Source organism: Coturnix japonica, chromosome Z (genome assembly GCF_001577835.2).
Source record: "Coturnix japonica isolate 7356 chromosome Z, Coturnix japonica 2.1, whole genome shotgun sequence".
NCBI lineage: Eukaryota > Metazoa > Chordata > Aves > Galliformes > Phasianidae > Coturnix > Coturnix japonica.
The window spans coordinates 58,977,528-58,998,562 of record NC_029547.1 but is presented as its reverse complement, the minus strand read 5'-3'; the positions used below and the strand labels follow the sequence as shown (position 1 = coordinate 58,998,562).

The 21,035-nt window shown below is 44.8% G+C and overlaps 1 protein-coding gene across 5 annotated transcripts in view; it reads right to left on the bottom strand.

Annotated features, from left to right (window-relative positions):
- ECPAS (Ecm29 proteasome adaptor and scaffold) overlaps nt 1-21,035 on the bottom strand; it is a 66,155-nt gene that overhangs the window by 3,036 nt on the left and 42,084 nt on the right. For all 5 annotated transcript variants that reach the window (XM_032441468.1, XM_015849831.2, XM_015849832.2 and 2 more), the window contains 18 exons: nt 14,229-14,308; nt 13,437-13,542; nt 12,403-12,450; nt 11,467-11,588; nt 10,107-10,257; nt 9,368-9,433; nt 7,530-7,619; nt 7,369-7,435; nt 6,198-6,289; nt 6,040-6,106; nt 5,619-5,810; nt 4,481-4,689; nt 3,405-3,448; nt 2,773-2,965; nt 1,526-1,670; nt 1,033-1,138; nt 797-885; nt 138-209 (listed from right to left, as the gene is read on the bottom strand). In XM_032441468.1, coding sequence (XP_032297359.1) covers nt 138-209; nt 797-885; nt 1,033-1,138; nt 1,526-1,670; nt 2,773-2,965; nt 3,405-3,448; nt 4,481-4,689; nt 5,619-5,810; nt 6,040-6,106; nt 6,198-6,289; nt 7,369-7,435; nt 7,530-7,619; nt 9,368-9,433; nt 10,107-10,257; nt 11,467-11,588; nt 12,403-12,450; nt 13,437-13,542; nt 14,229-14,308 — 1,939 coding nt within the window. The remainder of the gene's footprint in view (nt 1-137; nt 210-796; nt 886-1,032; nt 1,139-1,525; nt 1,671-2,772; nt 2,966-3,404; nt 3,449-4,480; nt 4,690-5,618; nt 5,811-6,039; nt 6,107-6,197; nt 6,290-7,368; nt 7,436-7,529; nt 7,620-9,367; nt 9,434-10,106; nt 10,258-11,466; nt 11,589-12,402; nt 12,451-13,436; nt 13,543-14,228; nt 14,309-21,035) is intronic.

The window sequence follows — 21,035 nt, the reverse complement described above, 5'->3', positions numbered from 1 at the left end:
GGAAAAAACCTAAGTCCCAAAACACCACTAAATCTCCCAGAACAGAAGGTAATTCTCTCTCTCCTCTTCCAGGCTACACAGCCATGTGCTTTTCTTTTCCCAACAGCAATTCTCCCACATGGTAAGAGCAGTCTCACCTTGCAGCCTGGTGAGCAGTAGCTGTATCACCGACAAAGCTTCTGTTCTGATGGACGTGTAGCTTTTGTTTTCTAAGGGATTTAAAAACAGGTAAGATAAAAACAACTGAACTCAAAACCAAATGGACACCAGCTGGATGCAGAGCAGTCACCACCATGGTCTGAAGACTGCCCACAGCAAAGCTTATTCACATTGACAGACTACAGCTCTACCCTGTCAGACACCTCTGAATGGCAGAATGTGACCAAGTAGAGCCTAACAGGTCCCCTAAGCCCTTTGCATCACCCTCCCATTAATGCAGGTCTACTGCTCCTTGCACGTGCTGAATGGCAGCAAGGTTCAAATACCTGCAATTTGATGATTAACAAGCTCTGTGCATCACAGACTCTTCCTTTGCTACAATATAAGGGCTATAAATCATCCAGATTTTAACAAACAGCGCTTAGTGATGGTACACAAGCACAAGAGGAATTAACTTCCCTGGGAACAGCACGTTTTACTGCTCCATTTTCAGCAGCTACTGCAGAGCAAGGCAGGATGAGGCGCTATCTCTGGCAGCCTGTGCTTATTCTGCACTTTCTCTGCTAGCCAGCAACCACAGGAGAAATTAACATGCAATTAATTATCAAACTTAAGCTGGGCGACATCATCCACTTACCTAAAGAATGGGTGATAGATGAGCAGGTTTCCAACAGTATTTCTGTCAATGCCTCAGGGTCTGCATGCTCCTCCTCAAACAGCACCAGCCTGTCAAATGCAGAAGCAGTCACTCTGTGTCACTGGGACAGAGATCCACTCTACCTTCCTCTGAGAATCACTGAATGTCTTTCATAATGTGAGAGCTTGAAGCAGTAAAGAAACATAACTGAAGTGAATAGTAGAAGGGAGTATTACCTCTGAAAGTAGGCGTTCATGGCTTGCAGCACTCCGAGCTGCACTTTCCATGTGCTGAGTTTCAGACGGTCACACATTAACTTGCAAAACTCTTGGCGATAGCAACCTACAGAATATCAAGGAATTACATCACTGCTGTGTCACAACAGGGAAAGGCAGAAGGAATAAATTCCTACCCTGTGCCCTACATTCCTTATGTACAATTCCTGTACTCAAGTGACACCATCCTAGATGTGCAGCAAGGACCAAGTCAACACTGCAACAAATGGCTCCAGAACACTTCACCCACCAAGGCAGGGCACCGTGCTCATTAAGAAGCACTGGAAGAAAAGCAGCTTCCTTCTGTCCCACTAATAAAAGTACCCTGCTTTTTGTCCAATATATCCACAGATCTTCTCAAAAGCTTACCCACACCAAATACAATCTCTAGGACCCTCCCTCCCCCCCTCCTCCTTTGAAGGGAGGGATTTCATTGCTCAGTCAGATGACTCACGCTGCGTCTCTGGGCTCCTTGGCCAGGCTTTGCCCAGGGTCTCGAAGGCACAGAGCAGGGACTCCATCTGCACCTCCCTCTCTCTTGCATCCTCATCCTCTTCGTCGAGCTTTGGTAAACTTGCACCCACATTCTCAAAGGAGTTCTGCAGAGGTGAGGAAGGCATGACAGACAGGGAACAAGGGCAGGCTGGCCACACACTTCAACCAATCTTCCCTTGCAGCTTGTGTGGCCAGTCCCTGCACCCAGCCAGAACCCCCACAGAGAGCAATATGGCCTCCTTGGCTACCAGTGGCCCCAGAACTGCTGGCAATCTGCAGAAGTGCATGGAAATCCTCCATAGCCTTGTACACAAACAACTCCCAGTGCTGAGAGTCTGAATCGCTGTCATGGTTTTGTAATTTTGTAATTTTGCTCTCAGTATTCCACATCATAACATCATGTAAAGTATGGATACTTCTATTGAATGTGCAGTCCACAGAAGAAGAACTACATATCCCAAAGAACAACAGGGTTAATGATAAGTCACGGGACCAGGACGCTGTATAATCTCGTTCCCAGGCTGGAGTGCCCTCCTTCTTCTCTCCAACTTCTCGGAGAGTGGGAAGCGTTCCAGCCGTGTCGCCTAGAGTTCACAGTAGGCCTCTCAGTTTTCGGGGACTCTCTCTCTCTGTTTCGTTCGATTTGTTAGCCTCAATTATATTATATTGTGTTATCTTGTATTTTGGTATCATATTTAGTAAAATAAGTTTTTCCTCCTTAGATTGTCACTGTTTTATCCCACTCCCCTTTCCCCCCTCCTTTCTGGGCCCCCGGGGGGGGCCACGGGGTGGCTTCCCCTGTCACGGGCATAGGTAAATCTAAATAACCCGTGACAATCGCAGAGCTGTAAAGCACTGCAAAAGATCAAGGGAAGCATTTTCTACAGCTTCCTAGGAGTGCCCTGCTGCCTGCAGAGCAGCCAGGAAATTACCTTTTTAATGCAGTACTGATGCAATGCTGGATGCCACAAGATAGATTCTGCCCAGAGGATTATTGGGCTCATTTCAAATCTGGGGAGAATAGCTACAACCTTCCCAGTGCTCATGAATAAATAGTCTGGTAGTCAGCCCTAACAAGGATTAAGCTGAGTGCAGCTTCCTCCTCACACTGCCTTCTCTGCAGAAATTTGCCTTTAACCTCATCAGCCAGACCATTGCTACTTGATTGTTTTGAAAGAGAGAAAACCCAAGAAGCTGAACCATCACCTTCTTTATCATGGGGAAGATGATATCTGCCAGCTCCTGGAACCGGTCTTCCTTTGTTGCCTGCAGCACTGCAGCCATGCAGCGTAGGGCCACCATCTTGTACTTCAGGTTCTCCTTCCGACACTCCTTCAGTACCGCCTGGATAACATCACTGATGCTGGGCTGGCCAGGCGTCGACTTCTGTAGCTCTGCACTGCAACACCAATGCGCACAGAGATCTATTAGACTCAAATTAGCCCCAAACACAACTTTTTCCAGAGATCACAAGCAATTCCCATGTTAAGACATTGGGCTACATACCAATATTAACTAAAGCTACACTACCACAGTCTTCTTCACTGTTACCCTGTCTGTTCAGCCTGAATTTCCTTCCTGCTTTTCCATGCATATTTTTAATGCGCTCTTCTTCCCCTTCTTCTTTCTCTTTTCCCTTTTAAGCTGCTAATCCTTCCCCTTAGTCTATTTTTTCTTTTTAGCAATTCTGGCCTTTGGACATCATCTCCCTTGACTCAACCATTAGCTCTGTAGATCCTTGTGAAGCACAATTTGTGCCTTTCAGCCCTCACCAGTGACCACGTATAGACAGAAGAAGCAAGGTATCCCAAGGGTATCACTTTTTTCAAGATACTCACTTGCAGGCAGAGACGACACTGGTGATAGCCTTTAACAGCTCCTCCTGCAATGAGAAAAATGGATATCACTGAGAAACACAACCAAACAGTGCAGTCCTGCTGTGCAAAAACATCCTTTGCATTTTATGCCAGAGGCACTGGGGATGCACGTCTGTGATTCCATCCTAAAGAACCAACATGTCACGCCTTATGCTCCTCCTGTGCTGCTGTAGTGGCCTTGCACTGAACAGCAGTGTAAATGGGCCTTTCTGCACCTCTGATAATAAGGTAGTATCATGGTTTAATAATTTTGTAATTTTGCTATCAGTATTCCACATCATAACATCATATAAAGCATGAATAATTTTACTGAATCTGCAACTTACAGAAGAAGACTACATCTCTCAAGAGCAACACGCTCGGGTCACGGGACCGCGGACTATATTTAACTCTGTTCGCAGAACAGACTGACGTCCTTTTGCGAGTTCTGCGTTCAGGGAGTGTGTTGGGAGGCCTCTCGGTTACGGGACTCATTCTCTCTCCTATTTTGCTTGATTCGTTAGCTCAATTTTCAATTTTCAATTATATTGTATTATATTGTGTTATCCAGTATTTCGATATAGTATTTAGTAAATAAGTGTGCCTCCTTAAATCGTTGCCGCTGTTTTCTTTTCCTAATTAACTTCTTTCCTTTCGGCCTAGGGCCCCTCTGGGGCCCACAGCCCCCTGTCACGGACGCAGGTGGATTTTTCGTTCAAACCATGACAGGTAGTCTCCCTTAAAGCTAGAAGATGGTGCAGCAGAACTCTTAAGTTTGCAAATGATACAAAATTTGGAGGATCTGCTGACTCCCACCACAGCTGAGAGATGCTGCAGAGATAAATAAGAGAGCTTGGCAATCACTAACCACACAAGGATTAATAAGTGCTGGATTCTGCACCTGGGATGTGGAACTTTTGTATCCACTAAGCGCAGGGCAAACACTAGGCTCCCTAAACCTGATTTCCTGTATGTTGTCCCCTGTAACAAAGAACACTGCACTTCCTGCTTCAAGACTGAGAGCTGGACTAACTTGCAAGGTGACAGTTCCTTTTTACCTTCCCAGTCCACGTTCTCCCTGGCAGGCCCTGCAGCAGCGCAGACAGCACTATTCCCAGATGTGGAGGTACAAGGGAGCCGGTCTGTTTAGCAATTGATGCCATGGCAGCTGCTCCCTGAGCTTTCATCTTCCAGGACTGGGACTGCAAAGCCTTCTGTGTAATGGCTATCAGTTCCTGCATATACAGCCTGATGCCACCCTGAGTACCTGCATAACAAACAAAAGAAGACCATAGTTTTGCCAGAGAATGAACAAATATCTCATGTTAAGGAAACAAAACAGGGGAGTGGGTAATAAGCAATTAAAGATTCCTGTGTTGTTTTTTTTTTTGTTCATTTTTTATTGTTTTCCAGAAACAGCATACTGGTAATTCCTATTTTATGCAGTGCAGCAAAGAATTCTTCCCAGGTTCATTGAAGACTGATTCTCCCTTCTCAATTAATCTTCTTGCAAACAAAATCTTTAGACTTTCGTACCTAGATAAAAAGCTTTCCACGTGGCAGACAGTACGCACTGCGTCAGTCACCTTCTAAGGGAATGTTACTTTTATTTCACCTTCAAGGAAAGGTAACTAGAGAACCCTGCAGCCCTCTCTTTTGCTGACTAGGGGACTAGATCTGAAACTAAGTCAGAGAAGGAATGAGCAAAACCAATTTCACCATGCATCCAGGCATGCTCTAGAAATCACGGCAAAACAGCCCTTGTGATTCAGTAGATAGAACCACAAAGTAAAACCACAGGCATCATATCTCCAGGACAAGAGGCTGAAGTTCCCTCAAATTCAGACTGTGCAGCAGTCCCTAAAGACCATCATGGAAAGTTCCAAAGGTGTTCGGTTACCTGTAACATAAGGGCTGCATTACAGCAGCATTAAGCACCTCACAATCATAAAATGGTTCTCCTGATTGTCCTTGTGCATCACCAGCTATTGACAGTACCAGTTATTTTAAATAGCCACAGAGAAGTTATCCTACCCAAGTTCTTACAGAACACCTTCAGGAGAGCCAAAAATGAAAATGAGTTTCCCCACATCTCTTACCATAAGGACTTCCTATAACCAAAATGGATTTCCAGAAAGCATAAAGACTCATGCCCCAGTCCACTAGAAAGCTTTTGCCTTTCCTAATGCAACTTACCAGGTACATTTTCCTGCCAAACTTCTGCCCACAGAGTAGAATCATCTTTTTCTCCTTTTTCTTCATCAGGAACCTCATGCATGCCAAGAAAAGCCAATGGCAACACCTGTTTGGCATGGTTCTTCACTACATCCGGACTGTAGCGTCCCATAGCATGTACAGTTAAAGCACAGCCTGTCCTGTACACTGGCTCTGAAAGAGCAAAATAAGCATGTTACAACTGAGAGGCAAGCATTTTTTAGTTTGAAAGCTTGGTCAGCCACTCAGTAAAGAGAGGAATGCAGATCACAACACAAGGGAATTATTCAACTAGTCAAGGCAAGCATCATAATATAGAAATGTTTCTTTACCAGCCTCTGTCAGCATCAAGAACTTTTTTTAAAATATATTCTGCAACTGAATAATCCAAGAAGAAACATACCTTCCTTTTCCATGTACCAGCTGCTGAGTTTGTGCAGTAGCTTCTCCGTGCTACTGTCCCGAGAAGTCTGTAAGACAAAAGAGACTCAGACCACTCACTTAGGAAAAAAACCAAACACATAAGTAAAAAGCCTAAAAGTATCTCAAAACCCTACTCACCCGGACTAGATGCCCCATAGCAAAGGCAAAAGACTTCTGTATCACACTGTTGCGATCAGTCAGGCCAGTAAGTAAAGCACTCATAAGTTTACCTGTTGGAAGAGTTCACTTTGTCAGATGTATCGTGTTTTTATTGGTGTGGCAAGAATTAGTACTGCCTCTGTTTCATTAGATCATATGAATCATAGAATCATAGAATTATCCAGGTTGGAAAAGACCTTGAAGGTCATCAAGTCCAACCACAGCCTAACCATAGTACCCTAACTCTAACATCCCTCTGCTAAATCATATCCCTGAGCACCGCATCCAAATGGCTCTTAAACACATCCAGGGACAGTGACTCAACCACCTCCCTGGGGAGCCTATTCCAGTACCTGACTACCCTTTCTGTAAAGAAGTGTTTCCTAACGTCCAACCTAAACTTACCTTGGCACAACTTGAGGCCATTTCCCCTCATCCTGTCACCAATGAGAAGAGACCTACTCTGCTCTCACTGTAAGCAATATGCATTTACACACTCTCACACTTCACATGTTTGCTTGGTTATGCATCTGACTACTCCACATTTACCCAAGTGCACAGTGTAATACAGCTCTCAGTGGTGGTAAAGCTCAGTTAATGCTGATGTTTTGCTATCCTTAGCCTGCAAATCTTGACTGATACTGCTCCTCTGAGACAAGCACCCTAGCTCATCAACTATTGAGTTCTTTTCCTACTTTGCAGCAAAAAGGACTCCTCCTTTTCATTGCTGAATCAAAATAAATTCTCAATGTAAAGAGAAGATTAAGATCCACAGGACCTAAATCCTTTTTCATGGTTCTCCTGTAGCTCAAAGTGAAGAAACGAGCACTATACTTAGTTACAGCACTACACTAACACAAGCATTGCTACTATGATCCAAAAATGTCTAGAGACAAATTTCTATCTGCTCCTCCTGGGAACCGGGGAACTCCCTCATCTTTTCTCTCAGCCTCTTCCAGGTTGGTGATGAATCCAACATTCCATATATCTAACCCAGTATCCCTGTCTTACACAACTTCAAACAACTCCAAGGAAAAGAAAATAAAGGATCATACTTGTGATAAAAATCAAAAGGTGAATAGGGAAGAAATGCTACCTATAAAGCAGCAATCAAAACCACTTAAAACGTGAAACTAGAAAGAAACACTACCTGAATAAGGTGTCAGGTCCTGGGGACACTGTGTGGTCAGTGAGACAATTACACTGGCACAGCCTCCCTAGAAGATCACAAGAGAAAACAAATGATACAAAAGTATATCAGCACTAGTTATCACTGTTTATACCTCCTGAGGTACAAGTTCCCAGGCATACCTTTGTGCCGAGGCCTACTCCACTTTTTATTAGTTCACACAGCCGAGGAACCAGCTCACCCAGGACAGAAACATCCAAGAACTGCAAGCTCTAGAAAAAGGGAGGAGACACACACACAAAAAAAGTGATTGTGACAGATTTCAGCTGATCCAAAGAAATCATGATGCATTCTGTAACAGAGGCTGCATTGTCCCATGCCTGTGGAGAGGTGACCCTGCTGAAATTACTGGTCACTGGAATCAACATATTCCTGCTTTTTCAGGCTTTTTCAAAAGCTGAAAGGATTGCACAATAAGAATTTCTTTTGGACTGGAAAAGAAGAGGCACAAAGGGGTATCTACCTTAGGACAAAACCAAACATTTGTCTTGACTGCCTGAAAGCCTGAAGCAGTACGGTGGCCTGACAATGAAATGGCAGTAGTCAAGCTTTTAAACAGGAGAAGGCAAACAGGTGGGAAAGAAGCCACAAAAGTTTGAGAGACATTACTGGTATAACTTCTAATCGCTTGTTTGCTCACAGGCATCATATGTACAAGTCTCATGTTACTGTTACTGTGCAGTACTGTCTGCAGAGGGGAGATTCACCCTGAGCAAATTCAAAGATCATACATTAACTGAAGCTAACCTCCTCTGAGTTTCTGAGTCCGGTTTCCTAACAATTTATCCTACTGCCCAGTATGGTGAAGGGAGAAAGAAATAACCCACTATATCACTTATAAGGACACAATCCACCATCTCCCAGTCTGCCCCACAACATCCAGGAATAGACAAGGCTGCTCACAAACCAGATCATTTTCACGGTACTCCAGGAAAGATGCACTATCCCATCCCTTTCCTTACACATCTCAAGATAAGAACAGAACAACCGTCCTAAGGGGCAGAGGTATAGCCAGGAAGAGGGACAGCAGCAGCTGTACGCTTTTACATGGAGCCTTTCATCCCCAACCACTTCACACACTATTTATAGAGAGCACTCCACCTGACACCAAAATGCAGCTCCCTCTGGCACAGAGGCCCAAGAGCTCCAAATGCTGCTGTGTGCAGGAGAACTTGCTGTTGTTATTTTTCTGCAAGCAAAGAGAATAGCTCTGTTGGCTTCACTTCTCCTAAAACTTGCTCAGTGCTCACACACCCTTGCCTGCTCTCACATCCCTGGCTGCATGAAGCATCCAAGCAGAAAACAGGGAGTCCTTTTCTTTAGAAACACGTACGTTGTTACAGAGACCAGGAAGGTCTACCAAACCCTACAGCACAGTGCCTCAGCATCAGGAACTCCTCCAGCAGCAAACCATAGTAACAAACTCCAGCTACAGTCAGTGCTTTCATTAACACTGGCTTTTTTTTTTTTTTTTTTAAACACCCCCATCATCTAAAGCACAGCCAACATCCAGGTGAGCTTATTTAAGGCAAGACAAGGCACAGACTAGACATCACTTGCGTCTGAAGAACAATGACTATCATCAGCCTGAGGCTACGTGTGCAGTTTTGTTGAACTGTAGGCCAGAGATGAAAAGAAATGGCAAAAAGCAAAACACAGGATCAGCTGAGCTCCCACCCAAGGAAAAGCATTTGTAAGAAACCCTCTTCACCAAAATCAGGTTCTCGAGTGGAAAAACATTCTAATTCTGAGTGGAACCACAGCTATTTACAACTGATTAGAGGAGCAAGCTGTGACTATAGGATAAGACAAATCAGCATGTGAAAAGGATGAAGAGACATACACACAGAGATAATAAAACAAAGCCTGAAGAGAAAATTTTATAAATGCCCCTACTCCAACTTCCAGTCTTCTTCTACCATATATCTTAAACTGGAAACTTCTTGAATCAAACAATTACCATGTTAATGGTTTCCATCATGGGAGATGACTTGACAGCACTAAGTCTGGCGCTATCCATTGCAGTCTAAAGAAAAGAAAAAAAAAACAAACAAGAAAATGTTAATTCAACCTGAAAGGCCAACATTATGTGCAACTCACTACCTCTTAAACTCAAGCCAAAAATCCATTTCAGATACATCCAGTTAAAAAGTGATTACTTTTACAAACTGTTAATATTTTCTCTTTCAGAGACAGTCAGATGCTGTAGTTGGAGCACAGGAGGTACTCTATATAATTCTGATGATGGACAAATAAAAATGGGGAAGAAAACAAAAAGACTTCTTCTGTCCTATTGTTCACTACCTTCTAGTTGACAGAAGAGCAGAGTTTGCTCCCTTCCTCTTCCCACAATAAAAGTAGCTGAATTTGCTCCTGAACAGTAAGGTTCAAGTTACTTCCCCAGAAGGCAGTGACTGATTAATATGGTTCTTTGAGATAGATTAAAAGGACACTGCTGAAAACACCCAGCTCCAGCCTGTAATGCTGTAGCATGACTTCTAATTTATATTACAACAAGTCATGCAATTAAACCCCTAGGAAAAGCAGTAGCAAAGTCTGACAGTACAGGTGCATTATTAGACTCTTTGCCTGTTTCACACTTGCATACGGAGCTGAAGTGATGCTTAACTATACTTTTTACCAAGACTGGTTCTTCACTTTCTGAAGTGTTGATAATTTCCATTAATATCTGCACTTACTTTCTCCTGATCCGTTGCACAGAGACTTAAGTAATTGAGGACCTGAGGCTCCAGTGCACTCAAGGCCTCCAGCAAGGCTGGGATAAGTTTTGGTGCATGAGGTTTCAGCATAGATCCAGCACTTTTACTGATCTTCACAAGAGTGTTAATGCTAGAAGAAGAATAAAGTGAAAATCAACATAGAAACATACAGCTTTGGATGAAAAAAAATCTCTGGTATACTTCAATACAGCACCAAAAAAAACAGCCAGTTCAGATCACAGGTATGCCAATATATCTGCATCTATAAAGTGTTCTGATTAGGTAGTAGCAGACACTAGCCCTGAGCCTCTAAACTATCCTATGCTTTGCATGGGGATTGCTTAGATTAGCCAGGGTATCACAAAGGGCAAAGTACTGCAGACAACTGTAGGAACAAATAACATGTTTCAAAAAAGGCTCCGAGCAAAGTCAGCCAAGAGAAATCAATAGTTTCTCCCCAAGAAAAACATAATTACAATGATCTGTTCTAATCCCATTTGTCAGACTGAAATCTTTAGATCTCTCAAGATGCACTTCGACAGTGTTTCCAAACCTTAAAAAGGACGAAATAAAAATTCACTGTTTGTTTCAAGCTTTCTAACCTTCCTAAGTCATCATGATCAATAAAAGAAAATTGTTTCTCAGGAGACCAGCTATGCTCCAGGTCTGATGTAAATGAAGAAATAAATAAGGTTATAAAGTGAAGCATGAGAATTCCCTACATATCAAGGAACATCAAACCATTAAGTGATATAACACATCTCTGAACAGTGTGACCAAACACAGTTGCCTCTGCAACATGTACCATCATTACTCACATCTAGACATGAAATAAGACCTGTCTTTTCCAGGAACTATCATGGGATTTTTGTTTGTTTCAGATATCACTTCTGAAGGATAATCTCTACCAGAAAAATACCCTGCAGATCAGTTTGCCACTTGTGCCAGGACAAAAGAACTCTCTCCTGAGCACTGAATCTGCACAGCTGCAGAAAGAAAAGATATTTCATGGTCAAAGTGCATAACTAATTAATATTGTTATCTCCATTTGTTTAAATAAGATGCTTCCAAAATACACACGCACACGTATATATATAGCTCCCTGTTAGAATTCAGTGGGTTCAGTATAAAGGCTGTTTTGTGGAGAAATTTGTGACTTCAAACACAAAGAATGCTTTCCAAGTCTGGTGAATGAGCTGGGTCCCTTTGGCACAAATCACAGAATCATCAAGGATGGGAAAGGCTACTAAGAACACCTATCCCAATCATCAACCATTTCCTACCATGCCCAAATCATACATAACCTCAACCCAGTAAGTCTGCAGGATGCAAAACTAACCTGAGAGACCGGACTTCAGCAACTGTGCTGACTATTCCTTTATCTAGGAGACAAGGGAGCAGTACAGCTATTGTCTTCTGACCGGCAACTCCTTTGGAGGGATCACACATCTTCACACAAACCTGGAGACAGATCAGAATTGCTGTTACAAGCGCGTACAAATTTCCTGCTTGTATTTAATTAAAGCACCTTTTGAGTCAAACAGTAGAATTCAACTACATAAGCAGCTTACAAAGAAACCCAAGCTCTGCTACACGTTCATTCTTCTCTCCAGAAAGTATTCAGATCCTAAAATACATTCTTAAAGATGCTTCAACTACATTCAGCTTCCAGCAAAGGCAAATTCAAAGCCACATCTAAGAGGTGCTGATCTGCACCTGAATGGAGATGCACTACATGAAGTCTCAGCTCAGGGACTGCCCTTCTAGGCCACAGAGATTCAACTGTCCCACAAGATCAGGCTGCAAACCCCATGTCAGAGCAGACTCTGCAATTGTAACAGCACTGTGTTTCAACCAGATCACCACTGGTCTACTTTATTTCTCATCAGGTTTTACTTGGCTTGGTCAGCAATATCTTGCTGCAGATACAAAATGTTCCCTTAAACCTCACCCCCAAGTGGGGAAAAAAATTAGAAGAAAGAGCCACCAGTTCAGTATCTCCCTCCTGTGGCTGTAGAGAATGTAGCATTGCATCAGCCTCAAACACCAGAACTGCACCAACATCAACAGAAGTAAGTATGAGTATGTGGCCAAGCTTATTACAATTGCCTTCTAAGACACTGTTCTGTTTATCACTGTCTTATCCTAGACAATTCCCCAAGATGAAAGCCTGTTGTAAAAAGGCCATTCCTTGAGAGATTAAAAGGAACGCATTACCACAGACATTCAGAACATACATGCATCTGTGTACAAGTGACAAGATGAGATTTTTTACCTTGCTTAAGGTTTTTAAGGCTAGTTCGGCTGCCTTCCGCACAGACTCCTAAAAAAAAACACAAAAAAACAAAAAACCAACTAAATAACATTTTTACTAGTTTTATAGCTTCCATATCATGATGCACTTGCTCATGAGTGTAACACTAGTACTGTTAAGACTATATTCATGGCTGACACTTAAAAACTTTCAAAGAAATTTCAAAGCAGCAAGTAAACAGTCAAATCAGCACTGACCTGGTGGCACATGACACCACTACCAGTCATACTATCACTTTACCTGCACTAATGAATTAACAAGTATCGAGCATAACTCCTGTGTACTGAAACACATCACTGACATTGGTAACTTCTTTGGATGTTCTGAGAAGAATTCTGGCCTGTCACAAACAGATTTTTCCAAAGTTTGTTTTCCAGGTAAAATTTAGGAATTTAGTGTCCCGTGGACCCACTCCAAAAGGCAGCATGCAGGTAGCTGATCTGCTTTGGAGGCTAATACTTTTCATTACTAACAAGGCAGAACATTCTGTGCCAGTTGCTGTGAGTGCCCCAGAACATTTCTGAACACAGTGAGTTTACTAGCATAAGAGCAACTTCCTCGTACACAGCACAGTTTGGGAAACAGCCCAGCACTCCTGCAGCCGGAAAATCTGGATCCAGAGAAAACACAAGCTCTAGCATGGGAGGACCCAAGGACTCTGACTTCCTATCTGCAAGGCATCTAAGCACACAAGCAGTCCAAAATAAATGTTTCTATACTTGAGAATGTACTTAGGAATTGTTTCATATCCAGGAAAACTTGCTGAACCTTCGAGAGTAAGGAATTAAAGCTAACACTTAAAAACATGAGAAAAACATACATAAATCATTAGAGAGCATGGAAATTTTAACTGCAAAGGGCCTGAACCTGTAGTCTGCTTAACACAGAACTTGCATTAGCTTCAACTTGATTTCTCAAAGAATCTCTTCTCAACACCTCAGAGTTTGATCACTACTTTCTGTCACAGATTCCAGTTCAATTTACAGATCCATTACCTTAATGTCATCTTGCACTCTAAACAGAACTTCCCAGATTTCTGGAAGCTTGTCTATGATATCATCCAAAGGCCTTCCTCTTAGTAGGTCATTCAGAGCAAGACAGCTGCAAACAAGCAATTTCATTTTCAACACATGGTGTATTCCTTTGATATGGGTATACAAACAGTTGCAAATACTAGTAAATGATTAAAACAAAAAAAAAAAAAAACCTGTTCTACATGTTATTTTCTGCTGCTGTGATAAAAATTGCTGTTGAAAACATTCTAGCTAGGATATTGTTTCAAATTTCTTTTCTCCAAGTACAGGATAAAAAAAAACAAGAACAACCCCTCCTCCAGCCCCCCCCCCCCACATCAGTCTGAAGTCTGGAACTGAAATAAAATGGAAGTTTTCAAAACAGTGTAGCCATAAACTGACATGAATAAAGAACAGTTTATTAAAAACGCTCTTCCAAGCAGCATGCTGCTGTCAAGTACATATACAGACAGACTGACAATATTTCCTAACATTAAGCAATGCTTCAGGTCCATGGATAGCAAAAAACTTTGTATACAGAAAGCTCGTCCTTCAGAGAATGTTGTTAAGCATTATGTCAAATTACATGCAATAAAAATTTTCAGGCTCAAAGCAAACTGCTTTAATATTTTATCACACCTCAAGTGCGAATTCCAAGACCGGGATCTATACTGATAGAAGGACATGTCCTCCTCCCACACACACTTCTTCAGGCTAACAGGTTTATGGTAAAGAAGAGCTCAAAGAAAACACTGTTACTTCCCCTAGCAATACCTGGATTCCCTGATTCTCCACAGATTGCTGGTTAGGTTACTGATCAAATCGTCAAGAATTTCCTTCAGATACTTATCAACCTATAATTAAAAAGAAAGGAATATACTTGAGACAGGCCCAGAACATGTATCTGTTGTGCACTCTGAAGAAAGATCCTAATGGACAATATTACATGACTTCAGTCACAGCAGATGAACCAATGCTTGCCAGAGGTGACTCTGTGCAAGTTCATTTTGACTTTGCTTTATGTCATGGTTTTGTAATTTTGTAATTTTGCTATCAGTATTCCACATCATAACATCATGTCAAGTATGGATACTTCTGTTGAATGTGCAGTCCACAAAAAAAGACTACATATCCCAGAGAACAACAGGAGTAACAATAAGTCACGGGACCAGGACTCTATATAATCTCATTCCCAGGCTGGAGTGCCCTCCTTCTTCTCTCGAACTTCTCAGAATTCGAAATACAGAGAATTAGACACAAAAATAATATAATAAGGCTAACAAAAATCGAACGCAAACAGAGAGAGAGAGGAGTCGCCGAGACAAACCGAGACGTGGAGAGTTCCACGGCTGAACTCCATAGAGAGCGACAGCTGGAGCCTTGGATACGGCTCAATCGCCACCTCTCGACTCCCGAGCAAAGGTTTCGAGAAGCGATACAGAAATGAGAGCGGCCGACTATCTGACAGCCCTGGGAAGACGATGACTAAGCATTTTATAAGGGATGAAGGCAGATCGCTCTAAGTGTCCTCCGTGGAACTTGAGTTGATTACCTCAAACAGAAGTCTGTCTGTCATCTCTGGATAATATCGCTACGGGTATGCCTTCCTTCTGTGCGCCGACGCTGAGCGCGAGCAAGTACAACCAAGCAAAGGTCGATCACCGGATACGTTGACGCAATGGAATCGGTGGTGGAAGGAAGGTGGAATACTGAGACACATACGCAAAGAAATGTACAAATACAAAAGACCAAGAAGCGACAGCACGACCCCTATACATTCTACCATTAATTACATCATCCAGGAGGTTAAATTACGTAATCACATAATTCGCATGACCATATAGCTGAAGTACACTCAGTGTAGAAATTAGGTGATAGCGTGCGTAAGAGATTAGTATCAGAACTAATGCAGGTGCTCCATAGACGACATGTGACAACGATGAGAGTAGACAACACTTCAAAGAGAACATCGGATAAACTAACCGCCACCTACTACATGCAAAACACCTACTAATATACGTGATGCCAGGCATATCGTAGGTATATTATTCGACAGTGATACCAATCATAGGGATGCCGGAGAGTCGATAGGCAGTCAGAACCACTGCACTCCTCCCAGCCATCAAATTCCTCTTGTGCACACAATTGCAACACCCACTCAGATGCCTACTTATCTGGCGAAATTCTACCCACCCAGAAGCGTAGCACCCAGGTCCCATGCGGACAACAGAACCATAGTTCCACGGGAATGAGGATTTGCTCCATTCTCCAAGAAGCTGGAGGAAGGACCCAAAACAAGCTATTTTCCCAACACTAAGTTTGCTTAGCAGAACTTCTGTAGAAATAGAGACGTGTCAGTAGCAGCACAGCCCTTAGAATCTCTAGGCTAGATATCTCGCTAATCAGGACGTTATGGTATGGGTGATACTTACGAGTGGATATCTGTAGACGACAGGACAGCGGAACCAGATAGTATCTGCGATTCGAAGGACATAAGGATGTCTAGGCCATTGCTAAGGTAGTTTGACCAGGAGCGACAGCCAGCGCCCAGGTGGACTTCTGCAGAATTCTGCATTCCCGGCACGTGCGCCAGCGTATTAGAATGAGAATGGTGTCCACGACACCATGCTGGCCTGCACACAGCAAGCTATAGTTTCCTGTCACACTGACAGTTCGCCATTCATAGCACAGTGTCAAAGGGATTGGCTACGACATCTAACAGTACGCAGAAGCGAGGTGGCAGCGGAGACGAGACGTCTACGCGGAGAGTATGGAGGTGTAACGATATCTCCACTGCTATTGCCGGCATGATGCTGCTTTTTAGTTAGGGCCACAATGACGGTAAGTGGTGCATCTTCTAGTAACATGACGCACGCGCGGTGTGATTGATATACGCGGACTGTCTCGTAGTCGCGACTGCATGCTAAGATTCATCCTCATGAATATATCTACAACAATCGATTCTACTCTATGCCTCCGGGGATGGGTGTGTGGCCCGGAAGAGTTCGGCCCTTGGACAGGGACCTGGTAGGCGTTTATCATGTAGACACAAGACCACTAAAATATGGTGTTTCGAATGCAGTAGCATGGGGTACAGGCGGGGGGGGTGTGTATGTTTCAAGCACTCCAGGGTTGCCTCTACCATAGTGAGTACATAACACTTACCACTGCGAGATCGTGGCCAAAGGTGATATAATCCAAACCTGCCCAACGCAATCCCCATATTTATAGCTTTTGCCACCCTCAACACGCCCTTGCCTCCCCAGAGAGGTGTTCATCCTTCTTGCTTGTTTATTATGGCACATTTTCACAACTCATGAAATAACCTGCGCAAAGCGGCCACGGTTAAGTCCACCCTCGGTCTCCTGGCCCACTGTTATATGTGCATCTCTTCCTTGATGCCTGAGGTCTCATGAGCCCATCGAGCTAGAGAATAATTCGGCCCTTATCTGCCAATCCAAGTCGATTTTTTTTGGAAAAAAAACCCACCTCAATTCTGGCAGCTTATCTACCTGATGGTTGCTCGCCTGGATGGGTAGCGTTTTGACGTCACTTTGTGGACTTGAGTACTGCTGCGGCGTGTACAGCAAGCGGATACGATAACGGACGAGACATCATGTGCATCCACATGACGCACCTTGTAACTCACAAGACACCATTGAGTATAACCATGTTTAGTTATCACGGAGGAAGCACAAAGATCATTGTCCTTGCACACTACAATCGTTCATGGCGCCGCGCCACCACAGGACGATGAACGGCAGATGATGATCAACGACAAGCTGAAGACGAGGAGTATTAGATCTATAATTTGTGAAGTGCACGCGGCGTCTCCGTGAGGCAAACGGATTTAGTTCTAAGTTATAGTACCGAGAGTCGACGATCACCAACCGACGCTGGTAACGCACGCCCTCCAATCAGCGGTCCACTGCCGCTTGCGCCCATCACAAGTCGCAGGTTCGAACGCAAATAGGATCGAGAGCTAAGAGTACAGCGTGATCCGTCATGGCTCACCACGCCGCAGTGCTCTCACCACCTTATGCTTCACGCAGACAACACGAGAAGTATCTCTATAGGTCGTCACGCTGACAGGCTATACCTGTCATAGTAGCCGTACGGATCGCATGGCACAACACTGGAGGACCATCTTACGGACTTTCCACACACCACCGACACCCTTGGAACTCTCTGAGACTCACAGCTGTCTGTATAGATGATATCAGAGTGTGCCACGTCGGCGTGTGAGACCACATCCCGGCGGAGTCGTGGGAGTGCTGAGATAGGATGCTAAACTTCGCAGCGCAATTATCTGCACTTGAAACACCTAGAGCAGAGTATGCCAGACCCACTGAGAGAGGTGTTACTAAGTCCGGCAATGTAGAACGGCGCGGGCAGTCGGCACGCGGCTGGCGAGTCATGCCCGTCGTATAGCGGACGCGAGCCCACTGACCAGTAGACGTGCGGGACAGAGAGCGAGAGAGCGCGGGTCTATGCGGAGTAGAGAGGAGGGGGAGCGCGCGCGCGCGGAGAGCGGGCGGGGTGATTCCAGCACCTAATGGGTGAGCTAATCCATGACACGGAGCGTATCATGTTTCTTGGGTGGGGGGTCTTTAGCTGTCTTTAATGTACTGGTTTTTCCAGCGAGCGCCGTAGCGCCGGATCGACGAGTGTAAGCCGAGACACGGGGGTGCGCCAAGTCGACAATGCACGTGACAGCAGCTGAGGTCGTTAGCTGCCACAATGCATGCGCTCGCCAGGACAGAGCGTCTTCTACCCGAATGCCCCGAATAGTCTTGGGGGATAGGAGATAGCGGCTATAGAACATGGCTCAGAGTAGTCTGACGACGTCATGAGCAGGTGTCGAGGAAGATGTCATAGGAACAATATTCACTGATTAATGGTCTAAGACGGGGCCCGCATTCGTTCAGAATGATCAGGTGCATATGTAGATCCAGACTGACCGGCCTGATTTCAGGCATGTCCTATAAGTTTGAGTAGATCGTAGCAGCTCGATTCTACTGGTAGAGACAATCGAGGTAGACGATACTGCAAAAAATGTAGATGTTTTGCCAGCCTCGCGCGTGAAGGCGAGTCCCGCCCGGTGGTTCCCACAGCGCAGTGTAGTTGGGCTCCGAGTCAAGATCCGTATCGTTATAACGTGGGTTCGGTTTGCAGCGATAACGACTAGTTAGATCAGCTCCAGCGACGGACTCTTAGCAGCGTATCGCACACACACGGCACAGTGGGATAGGCGAGGCCTGGCTACCGCCATCGCAGGGAGCAAGCACAGTTAGCGCACCATCTCTGCTCTCGATGCTATAGAGCTCACTGCCATCCCTTATCTTTTGATTAAATGCGACGTTCGTGGGGACAGAGTCCAACGTAACCTATCGTTCAGATGCCTGCCGTTGAACTGGGTGACTGTTTCTCAAAGAATACTGCATCTACCCGATCACTGATGTAACAGCACCAGGGTAGGCGCAGAGTTAACGTCAAGATTGTAAGAATACACCTCTAGGAGGGAATTCCTGGACGATTGAGGTTATTCCACATGTCACACGACTTCGCGTCGCCTGTGTAAAAAAAATAAAGAAAATGCACGAGCCAGTACTAGAGTTGCCTCACGACGTGCTATCAGGGGCGCTCCACGCACACGGTGAGACTCAGCTGAAGACGTCGCTACCGGGAGTTAGGCCGCATGGTTCGACAAATATTCGCTGGGCGATGTAACCTAGACGCGGAGACAGCGTGGAAGGGACAACTGCCACTGCATATGAAAGAATGGTCCAGCTTTGCAAGCACGGAGCGCAAGTCCGAGGTCGCCAAAAGGACGCTGAGCGTTTCACAGTCCCGAAACATTTGGAAGCAAGCCCCGAACCCGCCTCATGTAAAGGCGCGCGGCTAAGATCTCCTCTTCCAGTTGGAGTGTAAGCACTGCTGTGCAGGCCCCTTAAAATCACGACCTGCCAGAACTCCAGGGTCGCCTCGGGTCTCTCCTTGAGGCTCTGCCACAAACTCCAAGTGGGGCCTTTCTCCCCAGCAAGCAGTGTAGAGGATGTTCTTACATGCCTGGTCCGCAGTCCGTACTGGCCCCAGGGCTAAAACAGCAGCGGGCTATCTCTCGTTAATCCTGTTCAAAGTCCTGCCTGCGGCTCAGAATCAGCCTGGGCAGGCGCAGACCCAAAAGAGACATCCAGACACACAAACAGCCAATAACAATGCGAAGTTACTTGTGGCTTCATTTTACACGTAGTGGGACCATCACCATCGATCCGCCGTCACCTGACTAAGGGGGCTTCCACACAATTAAGCAAGTTTCGTTAGTATGAGGCGTAAAGATTCTGTTTAGACACGAATTGCAATGATACATCACTGGTTATATTTACACGAAATTCCGTTGCCTCGTTCTCCATAAGCTTCCCTACTGCAGCATTATAGTTAAATGGCCCCCAGGGGATTCAAGCCGAACGTGTTCAACCGTGTGCAACATTAATAAGCTCTCTTTACTTGACATGTATTTGACACTTTCCTTCGCTTGTTGGAGTATAGGACCAGTGAGATTAGGTGCTTAGTTTCTATTTTTGAGGTTGGACTTCGCTAGGATAATTATTGCAGCTATACACAAGAGGATTTGTTCTGTCATTGTAGGTAACGCACACAAGAGGGGAAGTGCCGTTGCCCTTTGTCACACCCTCCCAATAACAATCTGAGCCCGAGGTGCAGATCTATGGGACCGACGTTCCCATCCTATCGCGCCATCCTCTGGCCGGTCATTGACAGAATTACCTACAGAACTCGCATACACGTACGTCGATCGCGCGCAGACAGGGGCAGCGTGGGGCATGCCAGATTTCCTAGTGATGAATTACGGCTCTAACGATTCGTTAAGTTAGCCTTCCGAAGTCTTCGCAGTTGTCTTTCTCTAGTGGAAGAAGAGTTATAGAGGTGCCCCGGCAATTATCATTACTGTCCTACTCCCCTTTTGTGGGGAAGACCACACTGCTCCCTCTAGACGAGTCATTAGCTGGACAACCGACAGGTTAAGCTGAAAGAGGTATTGCACCGCTCTGCAGGTCCGTGTTTGCAGACCTGTTTAGGGCGTCCTCTCGACACAACTACGATAGATCGTCGTTATGCCATAAGTGTTGTTAATTCATGTCAGTGTCACGAGGAAGACAAAGCCCAAAGGGCACTACTGAACAAAGGATGTACCAGTGAAAGTGATAGTGAGAGTGATGCCAACCACAAATAAGCAAAGCTCTGAGCGCTGTCGGACATGCTGCTGGTATTATTCACAACCCACTGGGGGCCAATCGGTTTCGGAAGATATACCGTGGCGAAACACAGCCTCTCCAAGGCGAAGAGTGCGAAAAAACTGAGTGGCTTGCAAATTCTGCTTGCGCCGAAAGGAATTAGAAAAGAAGGCATGGGTGGCGAATAGTCAAATGGTGGCATGACCCATAAATTGGTTACTACGCGCTGATGTTGACTCAGCTCGTACAGTGCGGAGTTCCAACAATGATGTGCCAACAAACATTGTCCGGGCTTGCACACAGGATTCAGGTAATTGCCTCTAAATAC